The sequence below is a fragment of the Amphibalanus amphitrite genome, unplaced genomic scaffold, assembly GCF_019059575.1.
Source record: "Amphibalanus amphitrite isolate SeventyFive unplaced genomic scaffold, NRLGWU_Aamphi_draft 000835F_arrow, whole genome shotgun sequence".
In the NCBI taxonomy this organism is placed as follows: domain Eukaryota; kingdom Metazoa; phylum Arthropoda; class Thecostraca; order Balanomorpha; family Balanidae; genus Amphibalanus; species Amphibalanus amphitrite.
In genome coordinates this window covers 173068-191322 of record NW_024882329.1, presented here as the reverse complement: position 1 = coordinate 191322, position 18255 = coordinate 173068, and the positions used below count along the sequence as shown (strand labels likewise).

Below are 18255 nucleotides of genomic sequence, written 5' to 3'. Positions count from 1 at the left end.
ACATCTAACAAGATGAGGTAATACCGAGGCTTGCAGAAGATGTGATAAAAAAGAGGACATGCTTTTCTCTACAGACAGGATTTTCCAGTTATGCTTCTCCAACATATCACCGGACATCCGCCTATTGATCGCACACACATCAACTGACCTCACGGAGCGCCACGTCACAACTCCTTTTCGTCATGGCCGGATCTTGGCAATGTCAGGTCAATCGGCTCTTGCGCCGGTCCGGCCCCCGTCTGGTGTCACCGTTGCCACACAAGACGTCGGCTGCGCAACGGGCCGATCGCTCGCAACGGCGGACGTTGTTCAATCGAATACGCCACAGGCGCCGTCATCCGTCGGGTGGATAGAGTTCCACAGAAGACGAGCGTCTGCAGCGAGCGCTTCCACATACCTCACGGGGACAAGGTCGCACCTGGCGCTCCAACGAAAGTAAAACCTCGACCAGACGGCCGCCGCCGCGGCTGACACATCTCAAACGACCTCATGCATGAATGCAGAGCGTGACGCCGCTCACCACAGACGCATCTTCAACCGGGACGCTGCGGTTGCTTGTGGCGTCTCGTCGCCCCCGACACACACACATACACACACGCACGCGCGAGGGCGCCGGCGGCGCCGGCGGCGGGGCGTGGGTTGCGTTATCAGCCCGAGGGCTGAGGCGGCTGTGACCTCCAGTCTGCGGCGTCGGAATCACTTTTACTCGCGCGGGCGCGACGGCGGAGGCGAGAGTGCTGCGCTGGCCGTGGCAGTGTCCCACGGGAGCTGGGGTTGTCGACGTGCCGCGAGCGACCGCTCCACCGAGACACGGCGCCACGGACACGGGCCGAGTGTCCCGGACAGGACACTGGCGCAGGACACGGCTGGGGTGCGGCAGAGGCACCGGGAGAGTACGAACCGGGTCACCAGAGCCAACGCTGCCGGAGGAGACACGCAGCGGGAAATATGAAGGTGGGTTCGATACTTTTTTGCGTTCTGTAATTGGAGATTTGTAATGTGACCTGTTCATGATACCGAGTCCGGCCTGGGATTTTCCTGTATATTGATCAATCGGTTGAATGTGCGGTAAAGCTCGCATCAAATCTCTGGTAAATAGTTAAAAAAACTTATGAATCGAAGATGACATTTTATCATATCTTATAACATAAAATTGTTGGCTTAAATCAAAAGCTTGGGGAACAGCAAACAAGTTTGCATGCCACGTAAAAATTGAGGGCGCCGGCATCTTTCCTATTAGCCTTTTGCATTATAACCAAATCTATTGGGTGCGCTGCATTTGTCAGTAGTCACCGAACACCAAAGATCGGCTCGGTGTATCAGGTTGAGCCATCAGCAATATTTTCAAATTAAGCTTACACACATCGAATGCCTTACAAAAAGTCACAACTTAAAGGGTCTCCTTCAATAAACGTCTAAAAAGCGCTAGTCGAGCTTATCCTCCAAAAAATGACTGCTAAAAAAGAATATCTACAATGAAGAGCCATCCCGTATAGATCCCGCATCAACCTTGAAGAATGAGCTACTTCAAGGTTGAAACCGCTTCGATGCAGCCTTGGCTATCAAAGGACGTAAAGATTGCTCTCATCGTAAACCGAGACCAATCCCATGGGAACCAGCTCGCTGAGTCGCTGAGAAGCAGACTGGCTCCCACACTTCATGACGTGGTAACATTGACCCTGTGTAATAATATGTTTCTGAATACCTGGATACCGTACAAAACGTCAGTTTGCTGATTGACACCTTTCATGAAATGACCGTCGACCCGCGAGACAGCATTCGATGTCGTCATCAGCTGTGAGCAAACTGGTACGCGGGTGCATGAGTGGTCATTGTGGTGCAACGAATGCAAAGCAAGTTTTTCACAATGCACACTTACATTGCAATGCATGTACATATTGGCTGACCCAGAGCTGTATGTTTAGAGCTTGGCACATAAGATCAGTAGCAATACCTGCGGATTGCGCATAGTTCCTTGCAGTATCAACCTACGTTCTATTCGTATTCTCATATGACAGTTCCGTCCACTTATCGTCCTTCTCCGTGCGCCTTTCTCCTTCTCATCGCTTCCCATTCAGAGGCGCGTGCCTTTCGCATGCCCTCTATGTAAGGACTTGTGTTTTCCCACGCCTTTTCCCACGATTATGTAATTGTTGTGCCCGTGCGCTTGCGTTTATCTTACAATGTCCGCTCACACTCACATCACACATGATTCTTGTCATTCTAGTTTCAAATGCGAGTGAGAGCATACTATACATATCCAGGAACGTATTTCTGAATGATTACTCCACATCGTCCCTCGTTTTAACAATTTGTCTGACACATAGTGCGGACGACACGATCAGTAACTAAGTCCTATCTCCACGTTACTATGCGCGGCTATGTCACACGCGTTCATCAAAAATAAACCAAATCGATTTAGCATGCCTGCACTGCTGCTCCCAGCCGCACCTCGTCACGCCTGCAGCGGCCTGCACAGCATCACACATGCCGAGCAAAATCCATTGCCCAGACCCTGACCCTCGCCACGGGCGCTGGCGCAATTCAAGTTCATCGGTGGGATTTCGTGTAGTGAAAGTTCCACGTCAGGCACGATTGGGTGTCGGGCTGACATCATCCGGGCCGCTCCGCTCGCAGCCTGGGGGCGGCGGCCGGTGCTGAAACCGTGCCGGCCACCCGTGGACCGGGCGCGGACCTCAGACGGCGCGCCTAGTCAATGCGCCGATAGTTGGCGAGAGAGGACGGCGCGGCGGTGCGCTCCCACTGAATCACGGCACATGGAGGAGTGGCCAGGTGCGGCGGACCGTTCGCAGTGATTTAGCTCGAGCGGCGCGACATGAAATTGCAGCGCTGTTCGGTGTATTATATGGTGTCCGTTTCATTGAGCTATAGATAAGTTTCACTGCGCTTCTCCTCTTTTGTATAGGAGTACTAAGGCTTATACATAAACAGAATTAGATGCGTAGCAGATGATTTGATTAGATTCGAAAACATTCCAATTCCACCCGGATGGGTTATCTTTTCAGTCCACTTTGCAGCGATATATGTAGCAGTAAAGGCACATATAGCCGACTGTCACTCTTAGCACACAAGCACCTATTTAGAAAACGTCAAGTCACGCGTGTCCTTTCTCCCAAAAACCGGCATGTTCCTGACGAGCGGCGAGAAGACATTTTTGCCGGCTGTCCGCCGTGGTGACGACTTGTCACGCATCATTCTCCCTACCCAGCCGTCGGCAGCAGAGCGGATGGTAGCAGATGCGGAATCCAGACGGGTTCATGAGCACCAGGACACGCCTTCAGCCACAGAGCGCCAGGACAATGCATCGTAAATGCTTGTCTGTGCGAGCATTATGAATGCGAGACGAGTTACGGGTTAAAAAATGACAGCAAAAAGATGAGTGACGGTAGGCGCCGGAAATGATGTATCACCTGTCCTGTTAGCGAATATAAATGTCGGCATACAAACAACCTGCAGCCAGGCGACGAATAAATCATGTTCAATGCGAAAGCAAGCGCACCTAAAAGCCACGCAATATAGCGTATAAGCAAGTCTCATGCCACACACAACACTGATGACTGAATCACCCATTAGCGATCGTTTATCGAAGCACAACAGTCAATTTAATCACCTGACAATAAATTATACCGAAATCAGATAGCGCACCACATATCGCTCACGCCCATCTCGTCCAACACAATCCCCAAATCACACGAGTCACCTTCCATTTCGGTCAGAGGTGCCCGTCTATTGAGCCCCATCGGTTAGAGAGGAATTCCCTTTGACCGGGTGTCCCATTACCTGATCGGCTACCGCCCAAAATATGAGCTGATGTGATCCCGCTCCCCAGTGTGAGCCCGGCCCGGGTCCCGCTGTCGCTTATATCGCTATGTCGACCACGCGGTGCTGTTATCTTTAGCACAGCGGTACGTCTCTGTCTCCCAAGTTCGGTGCTGTGTCCCAAAGTCATGCGCGCGACGCTAAATAACTAAATAAGTCCGGCGTCGCTCATATCGATGGCAGTCTGGTGGAGCATACATTGAAGCGGTGTTGCTGAATATTACCAGCTGGTGCCGCGGTGCTCAGTGAAATCTTTCTGATCCTTTGTCACCTCACCTTTACAGTTGGAGTGACACCTTTGCTGTGCATCATGCAGTGAGTCCGGTGTAGTGTTGCTGGATACACCGTAGAGCTCTGCGCTTTTGTCACTCTGTATTGCCCGTTCTGCAGGGTCGTATACCTTGGTGTCATGTTGCTGCATGCATCGTATAGCTCTGCGCTTTTGTCACTCTGTATTGCCCGTTCCGCCGTGTCGCCATACCTTCGTGTGATTGCGCGCCTCGCTGGCGGGTCTAGGCAATCACGGCCCGGGCGGGGGCGCGGGCGGGGGCGGGGGCGGGGGCGGCCTAGAACACGGTCGCGGTAGGGCGGCGGCGCGAGGCGACTGGCCGGTGATTACACACGGCATGCGTAACTCGCCGGTACCGGCGCCGCAGCTGGCCGGCGGCCATGGCACGCGACTGCCGCATGGTGGACAGCGGGGCGGGCGACACACGTGTGGAAAGTGGAGCGGACAACACATGTGGACAGCGGAACTAGCGGCAAATGTGGACAGCGGAACGGAATGACGTGTGGACAGAGGAGCGAGATCAATGTGGACACTGGACAGTGAAATGGGCTCACATGTGGACAGTGGAGTGGCCTCACAAGTGGGTAGCACAACTGGCCCACACATGTGGACAGTGAAGCAAACGACCCAAGTGGAACTGCTCACTTGTTTACAGCATAGCGGGCTTGCATTGAGAGCAGAGTGGAACAGGCTCACATGACACATGCAACGGGCTCACATGTAGGCAATGGAACAAGCGGCACACACATGAGAGCATTGTAATATCGGAGAGAGCAGCAGACAGCGCGGCGGCATGCGGAAGAGTAGGTGCAGCTGAACCGGCCAACCGAACCAGAGACGCTGGACTTCGATAATGTGGAAAGGAATAATTGGCCATTCAATGCAGCTGAACAAGCAAAACGGGGATCGCATCAAAAGTGGTACCTATAACCTACCTATTTTGTTTTGTGGCCTACACGCCGTGGTCATTTTCATAGCAAAGATGAATGAATTTCAGTGCAAACTTCGTTGGCATCTAAAGTAGTTAGAAGCGAAACAATCCTTCGAACTCGAAGAAACTTGAAGGAAGCACCAAAGCCCTGATGGAGAGAAGAGGTGCGGCGGTCCCATTAAAGGGACCCTCCCACCTTCAAAAAAGTTAATGAATTGGCATAAAAGTGATGTAGCGTGAATCACAAAGAGCGAAAATGAACATCTACCAAATTTTACCGGAAAATATTCACCCGTTTTCGAGATATAAGACTTTTATTTTTGTTTACTTTTTGGGAAATCCGCTGTTTCTATGACGTCACATAAAGGTTTTCTTTACGTCGGCATTTGGAAGCAATAGTTTGGTATCAAAGTGCGACAAATATTGCGCGAATGATGCGTTTATCTTATCAAGGTCAATATATGATGGCCAATAAAGGATTCCAGGACAATTTGAATTCTTATGGCATTTCTTCGTATCGCAATTCTTCGTCTGCAAATCTTCGTCAGGGCATTTATTCGTACCTATCGCATTACTTTGTCTCGCACCAGGGTCTGGGTATATGAAAATCGGCTCGCATTTCTTCTTCAACGCAAATATATGCAAGATACTCAATACTCAATATATATTTCGGGAGAGAAGGCTTAGTTGTCGCCTATTGATCCCGCTCAAAACACGTTACAATGTACATACAGTGCACAACATACATACAGTTCGTTTTGCTCAAAACACGTTACAATGTATGTACATACCGTGCACAACATACATACAGTACGTTTTGCTCATTCCTGGCATATCTCATATCAATTTCAATCATTCCAATCATGTCTTGTTTTAAACTTTCGGCTAATCCAATGCTGATCTAGCCTTTTCTTAAACTCAGCCACAGAATCAGCACTTACTACTGCTTCTGGTAGATTGTTCCATTCATTTATTACTCTGACTGCAAAACTATTCTGTCTGCACACAGTGGTGGTATATGGCTTCCTCAGCTTAAGATGGTGACCCCGATTACCTGGTCTTTCTTCTGCTCTTGTAAACAGACAATCTTCTAGTATTGGGATCCTTCCAGTGATGATCTGAAACACCATAATCATGTCTCCACGCTTTCTTCTGTGGAACATTGATGCTATATTGAGCTGTTGCAGACGTTCTTCATATGGTAGGCCCCTCAAAGCTGGATCCAGCTTAGTAGCCCGACGTAGTACCCGCTCGATTTGGTCTTGATCCATGCAATATATTGGTCCCCACACACAATTTCCGTACTCAAGAATGGGACGCACCATCGAATTGAATAAAAGTGGGATGGGTAAGCATTGAGGGACAAATAAATGCACCGACGAAGATTTGTAGACGAAGAAATGCGGACGAAAAATTGTGCTACGAAGAAATGTCATGCGAGGATTCGTTCGGGTACCATGACACTTATGTGATTTCAAAGTCAAGGTTCACAGCTGATCTGCTAAATCAAGCCAAGAATCCAAACTATCAAAAAACTATAAATATTTGTTTGTCTGTCACAGAGGTCTCAAGCAATATAAGGTTGACATATGTTGAATCAAAAATGTACTGCCACAACTCACATCTCCTGCCTTAGTTTATCATTGTTGTTTTAACTTGCTTTCAAGAGAAACAGAAGCCAGTATCTGATATCACTTCAGATGATTGTTTCAAGATCTGAGTTCAAATGGAAATAAAAGCAAGATCAAGATGAAACAGGGATTATTGCTGTTAAAGTAGTTTGGCCATGATACAACAAGCACATAAATCATTAGCCAAATCAAATACTGGTTGGTTTGTCAAGATGTTTGTTGTCTGTCATCTGTCGAGCTGCTATGAACACTGAACTCTCTCACTCTTACTTTAAAGATAGTTTAAGTTGAATGGTAGTGAGCTGTAATTAGACAAAGCAGCTATTCAGTGCTCACATCAAGCCAGGCTAGGAAATGGCATCAACTGTGGTGCGAGGAAGCAGGTTCGGCAGCCCTATGTTGTAAACTTCTGTTATGTCTTGTGTTTGATCAACTGATGTTTTCTGCTCTGTTTTGTGCAGTGATAGTAGCAGGTAACTGCATGCTTGTCAAATTATGTGAATAAACGAATTCATAACATTGCATTTTTCTCTCCATGCAAGGAACAAGTAAGATGTTGTAGAAAATGTAATAGAGGGCTGCATTGCTGATTTTGCACTTTATCAGAGCTTTATTTAGAATTGCTTTCCTGAAAGCTACACACAGGCCACAGTGCTGAAATTCACAATGTCATAGCTTTTGGCAGAAAAAAAGAAAAGACTTACCTAGGTAAAATTGGCTGAAAGTATGGCAGAGCAGGTCTTGATGCGTATGCCCATCCGTGTGCTTGCCGAAGCCGAACTGACTGCAACACATTTAACTCTGACCCACCATGGTGGCTGGCATATCCTGAACTTTCACCACTCTAAACAAGAAAACTTTCAGCCCTCAGCATTGTATTAAAACACTGTACAAAACACTCAAAATTTGTTTCAGTGCCATCCACCCACGGACATCAGTCGCCATTCACCAGGCCAGTAAAAACAGAATAGATAATAGCTTCAAACCCATGTAGTCAGAGTTACTAGGTCTGCACCTCAAAACAAAATCCAGGTGACATTCACCACGCCAGTAAAAAACAGGTACTTAGGTAACGTAACAGCTTCAAATCTGGCAACATGTTGGTCGGACTTTACACTACCATATTTACATGGAATAATATGATACCAAACAATAGTGCAACCATTCTGGACAACAAAAGTGTATGATAAAATTAATTTAGAATACTCTGGCAGCATGATTTACGAGCACAGGCAGGTGTTACCTACCAGCCTTCTCAATGCTCGTAAAACCAACATTGTAGTTTTGCTTTTACCTTACATGATAATACACTTGGCTGTAATGGCACATTTAATTTAATACTGTGAAAAGACCAGTTATAACCACTTCACAAGCACAATTGCACCTCATGCCGACATCCTTTTCCAAAGACAGTCAGCAGCGTCTTTCGTCAAAACTGGAAGATAAATCCCCTTTCAACTGTTAACATCAAAAATATTTCTTCATGACCGACTGTGATCTCCATATGGAAACCTTGCAGGAAAAGAATTAATGTCAATTGTCAGCTCTTCAAATTTCTTTGGACTTTAACTTGCAGTACCATATCCAGTTTGCTTTGATATTTTGTTTTTTATTCCATGTTGAAGTTGAACACCAAGCTCCAGATATAGCAGGCAGCTTGATCATCTTCGGCCTTGGTATAATATCAGTCCAAGTTCCAGTGGTGGGTATCTTCTAATATTCAAATTAAAATGAAAAGCAATAGGCTTTCTCAGCGCCGACGACGGATTTCACGTTGATAAAAAGGAAGCTCAAGGTCAGCAAAACTCGGGTTCAAGGAATGGCGGGCGTTGAAATGACTGCTGACGTCATCAAAAAACCGCTAATGGTTAAGAGATAGGGACTAAGCTGGTCCCACCCTGCAAGTAAAGGGAAGAAATTTCTTGAACACCATAAAGCTGCGGGGGTTGCGACCAGGATAAATGGTGGTTTCTGAGCCTGGCCGCAAACTTGGCTATCTCAACTCAAAACTAATGTTAAGGTGGGATGGTCCCTTTAAAACCGCACCGATCTCCAACCAAAAGCACTTTCACTCGCGGAGTCTTCCGGAAGTCCTGCTTCAAAGAGAGCCGAAAATGGCGCACTTCCGCGGCATCAGCAATTATCTCTCCATCCTATATCGATCGACAAAAAAAAACACTATTAAAGGAAACAGTCCACTTTCCTGAAATCAGTATTTTGCTATTGATTTATGATTTTTTATGCTCAAAATAATCATGAAATAAAATAAAACCTTTTTGTAAAAACAATTATTTTCTTTATTTTAATATAGGACGAACTATATTCTATGTAAAATAATGTTTGACGCGGAAGCTTATTACGCATTGACCAATCATATTGCGTAGCTCAAACCTACGAATACTGCATTGGCTGTAAGCAGCACGCTGATTGGCTGACGATGACGTGGCTGCATTCCTGTGCAAGGCACGCATTCCTCTACAAGGCACTCTTTTCGGAACGAGAAATGGAATATCTTCGTCTAGGGTGATCGTTGAGCCGTAAAAGCTCCTGATTTGTGCTAGTCTCAGCTCAAGCTACGAAACTGCTATTCCAGCTCAAAACCCCATGTTAAAAGTGAACTATTTCCTTTAATTATACACCATTTGGGTCCTGCTAAATATGCTATACGAGGCTAGACATGTGCAGTGATCAAGAACAAAAATTGGTCGCGCAAAATACCGAAAAGGCCAAATGAGCCAAGTTGAGCATAAGGGCTTTTCAATCAATTTAAAAAAGTAATTAAACGCCATTGTAATAGATTCCTACTTCCGTAGTCCAGTGGCAATCTACAGCTCAAACGAGTCATTTACCTGTACATCACCCGCTTCCACACACTCAGCTATAAAAATACCATCTGATTCTGATCACCGTACTGTGAGGCCGTCCTACCGTGACCGCCGTGCCGCCCGCTGACCTGGTGCCCCGTGTGTGCAGGTGCCGCTGGCGTGGCTGCTGGTGCTGCTGGTGATCCTGGTGACGCTGGTGCCGCCCAGCACACCAGCCAGAAGGTGGCGACGGTTCAGGATACGGGTGCCGCGCGCCATGCACGCTCTGCGCCGTGTCGGCAAGGAGTCCTACTCCCGGGAGCGATTCCTGGCTATACCGCAGATACCGTACCCCTACTACCAGAGGTGAGACTATGCTGTTTTAGCACTACTGTTTATAAGGTGAGTAATGGGCGTCCGTTTCAGAGAAGTGTCGCTCCTTTCAACTGACAGTAGTAAAGGAGAACCATGGACGTAAAAGTTGTATGTTCAGAAGCATGCTATGAAGGCAGTCTGAGTAAAATATAATCGCTCTATGCATGCATATGACTTCATTAGTTCCAGCGAGTCATACTACCACTGTTTCCTAATACCCCTGGCCCCAGGTGCGAGCATCGAAATTCGAGCCTTTCAGTACATAAATTCCAGTGCAGTTAACCCAATTGATGTGTGACGCATGACGGAACTGACGTGTGTGATGTCCCGCCTTTCATTCAGGATCGTCGTGCTTCGGCTGTCAAAGTGCAGCCATCAGAGAGAGGAGTACTAGCTCCCAAAACATGCGACAAAACAGTAACACTAAACTGCTCAGATGTCAAGCTTACGTAAAGCTCCGTTCCGTTGTAAGACGATATGCTAATGTTAATTAACATGACCCGGAAGTTTCGTCGATGGCACACATGTGACATGTGGAATAGGCACCACTTTGTATTTTCTTCTTTTCGAATGTTTGCTTTACAAAAAATAATCATTAATCAATAATAAATGATTCTAATCGTCTGGTCTGAAAGGTAAGAAATTACATACATAGCGATAGAACAAGAACATTTGACGTAAAAATGCGACAGTGATTAATTGCTTGGCGCTTATCTGACATTAAAATGGCGATCCGCGATAGCACTTAAATACCGCGACAGCGAAAGCGGTACGTCATGTCCCTCACTATCGAATAGTACCTACACCAGATCAACCACGATTCTCTGTTCCGAAAATAGCCAACCGGTTTCCAGGAAAACGCCAGGTTCTGAAAATGGCGTCCGCTGCCCCGTCCACGGCAGAGGTGGCACGCGCTACGGAGGTGGAACGCCCTCCACACGCTCAGGTGGCATGATGTAGACAGAAGCGGCGAGCGCTCTACACAGAGGCGAGATGCCCTCTGGCCTCTGGACGACAGGCACCTGTCGTCCTCGCTATAGACAGGGGCGACGTGCGCTCTAAATAAGAGGCGGCGCGCGCGCTCTAGACCAGATGCGCATTGCCTTCTAGACAGACGTGATACGCTCAACACAAAGGCGGAGCACACCCAGCAGAAGGGCGGCGCGTTGTTTTGAGTCGTCTCCCGTTCCCCGCCTGGCGCCCCCCTTTTCACCCGTACCGCACTGTTGCAGGCCGCGGTACCGGTACCCTTTCTACGACCGCTACGGTCACGGGAAGTTGTTGTACGGGTACGGAGACGGACACCTGTACACCTACACCCAGTTCAAGCCGCTCGACGGGTACAGCAAACGCCGATAGACGACAGCCCGTCGCACGCCCGGCAGCCTGGGCAAGTACGGTAGGAATGACAATTTCTCGCTCTATAAACTTCTAGCACATTTTACATTATTCTGCATAGTTTTGAGAAACAGCGATCAACGGAGAGATGAAGAACTATAGTACCTTTGAACAATGAACATGTACCTAGTTCCCGGTTCTGAAAACCACAGTACCTAAAGTCTTGATTCGTTTCTCCTATAGGTATGGCAATAACCATTCATTTCACTATTCGACAAGCATGATGCGTGGTAGTAAAACATGTCTTTCGCCAATCACGCCCACTTAGTCCCTATTGACCCTATTTAGCATTCCCGCATTTACGCCTCAATTCACACGCCTGATGACTACACGCATGCGTAATCTGATTTCTCCTTAATTGCGGTCTTTTCATATCAACACGCCTGTGTCGATCGGGATTGTCCCAGCCGCGCCCACACCCTCGCTCTGACGAGGCTCTATAGTGCTGCCTTTGCATCCCAGGGTTCCCGGCCAGCCGCCATAGCGCCGTATCGTTTGGTGAGAGCCTTGTTTCTGTTCTTTGCCGACAGACGAATAGCCGTCGCCGCCGCCTCGGTACGATACAGCGCGTAGCGATGAAGGTTTGAAGACGGCGCCAGCGTAGGTGGGGAGGTGAAACAGAGGCAAGAGGCTACAGTCGGATACTACCGGTCCGTTTACGGAGATCAACAGATTGGTTCGAAGGAGATCAGCTGTCTGATCCTACGGAGATCGTATGATCTTGTAGAGATCAGCAGTCCGACTCGGTGGAGATCGTGTGATCTCTCAAAGACCACATGACCGTCCAGGCGGAGATCGTGTGATCTTTCGCAAAAATCATCTGTCCGACTCTACGAAGATCAGCTGGCTGATCCTGTGTAGATCGGTTTCCTTCCTACGGATGCTACGAATATCAGTGGTCTAACCGAGCAATGGCAGCTGGCGTTATCCGGCTGGTGGCGGCGAAAAGAGTTTTGACGAGGCTCGCGGCGTGCGCGGTGGACTGATGTTTTAGAAGCCGAAGTGTGTGGACTGTGGAGGCATGGAAAGGTGAGCGATGATGCGCTGGATGATTCGAGTGTGTAGCTGATGTGCTTTGAGTGTGCATTCGAGAATCGAGAGGGTTTGAAAGAGTGTAGTGCGATCTCATGAACATGACGTGCCTTCTCTGTGTCGTTACAAAGTGCAAATCGAGAGTTCTATTAGAAAGAGAACGATCAGCGGTTAAAAAACGCATGAGACGATTTAACGCCAAGTTTAAAGGTCAATGCGTAAAGGTTATTTCTGTAATAATCAAATATCAACCGACCTCGTCCCATGAAGCTCGGTTCGTTGAATGAGGCTACTGACATAGCCGACTCTGCTCAAGCCGTGTTTCTTGTTGTAAATAAGCAGATGCAGGTGAATAAACATTAAACATCTAAGTGACAAAACCCGAAGTGCTTATTGTATTGGTCTTAGGTAACGTGAACGAACATATAACAACGCATGCACAGTATCATAACCGAAACCAAAGCCACCAACTTTGTTCAGATGCCATAGTCTGCTTCGAATCGCGTGTATTGGAGCGCGATCAAATATGTATTGACCTGAGCCTAGCCTACAACATTAAGCGCCCTACTATAGGTGACCCTCTTGGACCGCATACGAAACCTCAACAAAGTGACAAGAAAATGCGTTGAGCCAGTGCGCCGCTATTCACTCAACAAACACAACCGATTCAATTCAATCAAACACAACCGCAAATGCCAACATCAGCTGAAAAGTGACTTCAACCGCGACAAACACAAGTGAACAGCCTCCCCGCTATCTTTGGCACCAAACTACCCCATAACCAGGCAAGAGTCGATATGGAATAATGACTAACCCGACTGAGAAATCCACCACCACCGAGATGCCAGGCCTTTCTCACATCAAACTAACAATAACGCATAACGCACGGAAACGGGGACGTACAGAGCCGTACAATTACGGCACAAATACCAACGCTAGAGCCACCTCCCGGTCAGTTACTGAAACTAATCACAACGACGGTCCTCCAGGTGGCGTCACTGACACATGAGTTTCATTATACAGCATACAATTACAGGCATTACCAATTGCAAAATATATGGTTTTTGAAGCAGCCTATAAAAATGAAAAACTATAAACAATTTCACAGAGGACCATCAATGTGAACGTTTATATCCACCACAACAATCTTGAATAATATTTCCGAGACAAACTATGAAAAAAAGATGCTACATCAAAAACAGACATCAAAATTTTCAAAAACAACGATGCTTAGTCAAACATGAACGGCAAGTTATTTGCACTACAGATAATGTTTCTTAAAAAACGAAATGTTATTATAATGGAACGATAACATCACATTTCCTGGTATGGAGTTTGTAGAGCCTGCTTTACATGGACATCGCGGTCCAATATGCATTAAAGCGACACAACCACAACCTTTACACACACGGGGTTCTATTTAACCTACGCATTACAAAATCCGCACTCATACCATCCTGAAACAATCTAGTAATAGATACGTACCTCATATACGGTACGTAGACTTTCAACTCAATACAAATAACTTTTACAGTAGCCACTGAGACAATGTCGTTCTTTCTTGCAAACTTCCCTTCAGATCATTGCCAATTTAAAAAAGATTTGTTAAACACCCACCACCATTTACCCCTTGGTTTACCCCCACCTCTCCCCCAGTTTGAGCTAGGTAGGTATACCAGCTGTCAATAATTCACAACCCAGTGCGACAAAAAGTGATGTTTGTGGAATATCGTAAACTGATCATTGCAATTTGAACAAAGTGCGTGCCATGCTGGAGGAAGCCCCCGAGAATATCATATGATATTCTCAGTTGATACAAAATGTGTGCCTCGGCCACTGCCTTCAACCCCAAGATGTTGAGCATACGTCCATTTGCTGGGAGTCTGTGGTGGCTTCTTTGTGCGTGCCGGCAGTGGTAGTCGAGAGCAATGGAACCAGAAGAGCTACGTGACATCAGACACATACCTAGCGCTGCCTCGTCACTCACCAGTGACATTGGTCGAAACAGCTGACAGATGTGGTTGTGGCGACATCAGAAGACAGTGGTGACAGACCCATATAAAGTAGATCTTTTAGACTTGAGTACTCACGATAATATTTGAGCCAGCTGCGTCTTGAGCGCTTAAAGTTTCACACTGAAGGAGCTGGAAAGAGATGAAAATATTAGTAAATTCATTGACTTAGTACGGGTTATTTTGACGAATAACCACACTCGCACTAGAAGGTTCATGTCATGTCTTCTCTTTGCTCAGATAAGCTGATCAATAGTTGAACTACCTGAACAACAACCGTGCCGATTACAGTAAAATATCGAACCACAGGTGAAATTACAACCTAAGGTAATTATCGTAGAATTATCGTAAAATCTTAGACCTTTGCATAACGTCCACTCTCCCAAAAGCAAACTTACTCTGTGAAGTCAGGACACTTGGAGATGATGTGCTCAAACTCGGCAAACGACAGCATGCCATCGTCATCCAAATCAGACTCATTGTTGATGTTCTGGATGAGTTGCTGCAAACCAAAAAAGATTACAAGTTAGGTTGCACGCATCACTCGCGCTAACATCAAAACAAGTAGGACAATCCCATTGCATTTGAAATACTGTTCGCAAAAACTCACAATGCAAAGACTTGTGCAGGAAACGAAAAAATGAAATATCAATGTAAATGTTTGGACAGTTAAACACGCACAGTGCATCAAAATTCAAATGAAGGCGCATCTTATTAACAAATGTTGGCACGTTCTTGGCACGTTCCAAACGTACCATCATCTCCATTTCGGTGATGCGCTGCGGCGCCGTCAGCCGGTTGATGAGTTCCCTCAGATCCTCACGGCCGATCATATCGTCATTGTCAAAATCGAAGATGCGGAACGCGTACTCGGACTTGACCGTCTTGGGCGCGTGCACGCTGAGCACGGACATCATGTCCAGGAAGTCCTCGAAGGTGCATGAGCCGTCCTGGAGGGAACTGAAGACCTGCCGACACCGAGGGAGAGGATCGGACTCAGGTTGGTGAGCGTGGAAGGCTTGCCAAGGAAAGCGGAAGGATGCTGCATTCGCGTGCGTGCATTGGCCGGTGCGTACGTCAATAAACTCGTCCAGGCCGCATCCAAACTGAGCTGAAGAGGAACCCAACTGTGGTGCAAGATGAGGTTTGTTAGGTCGGTATAAGTAAGGCCTGGATGATTTATAAGGTTCGCGTAAGATGCATTAGAAGGCTTTAATACCATACCCTCCTTCAATAGAAGCATTGAATCCGTCATTATTGATAAATGATTAAGTTATTCTGACGGGTCGAACGTCTCGGAGATCACATAGGTACTCACTACTCGTACACATTAGCTGAACCAACTGAAAACAAGAAACGTTGTGCAATGCACATGCTGTACAAATATCAATTCAAAACACCTCATCAGTCTTCTCTGATAGATCCTGCTAGTTGTTATTTCGATTCGAATCGAGATTCGATTGCATTCGATCATTCGAGTGGGCCATGCTCACCTTACAGATGCGGTCGCCAAACGGATTGGCTCGCAGTTCCGGGTAGTTGAGCATCACACTCATCTCCAGACGTGCATTTCTGTTCTCTGACACGATATCTGGTGCAAGAGCCTTGAATTTCTTGTGAGCACTGGGAGGGACAGCAGTACATAGTTAGCAAAAAATGAGTGTTGGCAGAGGTTATAGCTGACAAAAGCATCTCATTTCAATCATTTTTCTATCATCAGCAAACTATGCTTAAATCAACAAAAGAAAAACAATAGATATTGACTGATATCGAAATCCTTTATAAAACTCCCATTATAACTAAATAGTAGAACACTCACACAATGATTTCTTGTCTGGTAAAGTACGTAAGATCTTGATAATCTTCAATTTCCTCCTCAGTTAGAAAGTCTTCCTGCTGCTTGCTGCTCCCCTGACCCATTGCATCGAACAGTTACTCCTGCTGAAGATCAACAAAAACTATATGAGCAAAACACTTAGTTTCATTGCAGAAGAATATCCAATATAGTAATGTGCTATCTTTGATATCAATAATGCAGACTAGAAATGCATAATATGAGGAAAAGCAGATAATAAGTCTGTATAAAAATGCAGAATGGAGTAGTAGCCCACTACCCAGCACCCAGTTTAAAATAAATCCAACCTGCATCTTGATCTCCATAGTCCATGCTACCATTGGCACACGCAAAGGGTATTGAAGATTGCAGGACTTTGCAGTTTCCTGTGTTAAGAAGTTAAAGCTGCTTACGCTATGCCCAACATATGTGATACAAGCTGTGAAATCCAGGTTTTGCAACAGGCCTGCTTGAGCAGATATAGGACCATAAAACAAATGTCATGCATAAAGATTACATGCCTGCATATCTCTCAATGTCATTGATGATAAGCATAGACCATAGGGGTGTTCACGGGCACCACAAACTGCTGAATGCAGTGTGTGAGTTGTGTGCAGCAGGCGTGGGGGGTAGGGGATGGGTAGGCGGTTCAGACATCACGGCTGCATGTGGTGGACGGTCCGCTGTGGCCGGTCCCAACCGGCCACAGCTGTCACTGTGTGCGGTGACGGAAGGCTGACGTAGGGACGCAGTGGGCGGAGCTTGGAGGCTGTATATGGTCTGGCCACACACAGGGCCTGTGAACGTCACTCAATATACCCTGCTGTGAACAGCCCTCTATGTGAGTTCCTACATTGAGAAGCTGGGAAATTGCACCATGCTGATAAAAAATTGCAAAATGCTCAATAAATCATTTACAATGTGGCAATTTACTGATTATCACCAAGGGACCAGGGAGCTTTCCATCTGCATTTTATGCATATTTTACTTCTTTTTGTGGTATTCTAGCTTCTACAGTCAGTGCATAGTGTTTCTGCTGTTATCTGGTCATATTAGTTTGTTTCTAGTCTTGTAAGGAGCAGTAATAGTGATTGGGTATTCCTTTTCCACAAAGCTGACAATGTCAGCCGTCAGGTACCTAGGTAAAACGAAAACAAAGGAAACAAATCCATGTAGGTAATTTAGTTTACGAAGTGAAGGGTGTCAAAACTGCATAAAATGAAAAGCAACATACCCAAGGCCAGAAGACAATGAAACTCTCTAAACAAGCATTTCTTTCTCAACAGTTTCTATCATCACTGAAATACGCGGCTGCCCACACAACATCCTCGAGAAAATCCAAGCGACAAAAGCTGCAAGAGACGATTTTCCTTTGTTTGGTAATTTTCAGAAATCCTGTTCATTAACTAACTTTTATTGGTGTAAATGGTGTCAACTGAAAGCAAGCATCTGAGTTCGGCCAATCAAAAGCCAGATTTGTCAAGCAGAAGATGCATATGGCGAATTTTTTGCATTATCGAACATAATGAAATAACTGATTTTTGAAACATTTGCGCCACATCTGAAAACAATAATGTAGCTACCAAATCGCATGAATGAAGTTATTTGACAGCTACATTAGCGTCGCCACGGGGGGGCAAGCGGGGCAACTTGCCCCCCCAACCTCTGACCGGGCACCCCCTGACATAGGCGGCGGAACGGGGGGGGCACCGGGGCACCGTGCCCCCCCTTGAATTCTGCAAGGGGGGCACCAATAGCAAGGTGCCCCCCCTTAAATTTGATGTATTAGTACCAGGGGCGGATTCGGGAAAACTCCAAGGGGAGGATCATGAATCGAAGTGGTGCCCCTACCTATACCCAAAATTAAAACCTCAACGGATTTCGGCCACTTAATTTTGGTGGTGCCCTATTTTCAGTTTTTTTTTATTTTCTTTATTTTTGGTTAGTCATGTGATGACTGGTGCCCCTGCTAGGCCGCTGGTGCCCCTGGAAAGACTGTGGTACCTACCTACCTACCCTGCCCCCTGAAAAGCCTACGGTGGGCCCTGACAGGCCTGTGGTGTCCTTGCTAGGCCTGTGGTGTCCCTGGGCCTTGGCAGGTCTGTGGTG

General features: G+C 46.7%; 2 protein-coding genes across 5 annotated transcripts; one reads left to right on the top strand and one right to left on the bottom strand.

Annotated features, from left to right (window-relative positions):
• Nucleotides 1–709: 709 nt before the first annotated feature.
• Nucleotides 710–12680, top strand: LOC122366866. Of its 2 annotated transcripts, none has more exons than XM_043339505.1 (4): nucleotides 710–954; nucleotides 9665–9861; nucleotides 11103–11260; nucleotides 11799–12680. In XM_043339505.1, exons 1-3 carry the CDS (start codon nucleotides 949–951, stop codon nucleotides 11227–11229), a joined length of 330 nt encoding a protein of 109 aa, XP_043195440.1. In that variant the 5' UTR covers nucleotides 710–948; the 3' UTR covers nucleotides 11230–11260; nucleotides 11799–12680. The 2 variants fall into 2 exon arrangements, with proteins under 2 accessions (XP_043195440.1, XP_043195439.1); XM_043339504.1 differs by having other exon boundaries at nucleotides 11103–11269; nucleotides 11799–12243.
• On the bottom strand, nucleotides 12669–17539 carry LOC122366865 (calcium and integrin-binding protein 1-like). 3 transcript variants are annotated; one of them, XM_043339501.1, is made up of 6 exons: nucleotides 17381–17539; nucleotides 16132–16253; nucleotides 15806–15935; nucleotides 15068–15280; nucleotides 14711–14814; nucleotides 12669–14444 (listed from the first exon to the last, which is right to left on the bottom strand). In XM_043339501.1, exons 2-6 carry the CDS (start codon nucleotides 16230–16232, stop codon nucleotides 14423–14425), a joined length of 570 nt encoding a protein of 189 aa, XP_043195436.1. In that variant the 5' UTR covers nucleotides 16233–16253; nucleotides 17381–17539; the 3' UTR covers nucleotides 12669–14422. The 3 variants fall into 3 exon arrangements, with proteins under 3 accessions (XP_043195436.1, XP_043195438.1, XP_043195437.1); XM_043339503.1 differs by having other exon boundaries at nucleotides 17466–17499; XM_043339502.1 differs by having other exon boundaries at nucleotides 16132–16250; nucleotides 17381–17488.
• Nucleotides 17540–18255: the final 716 nt, after the last annotated feature.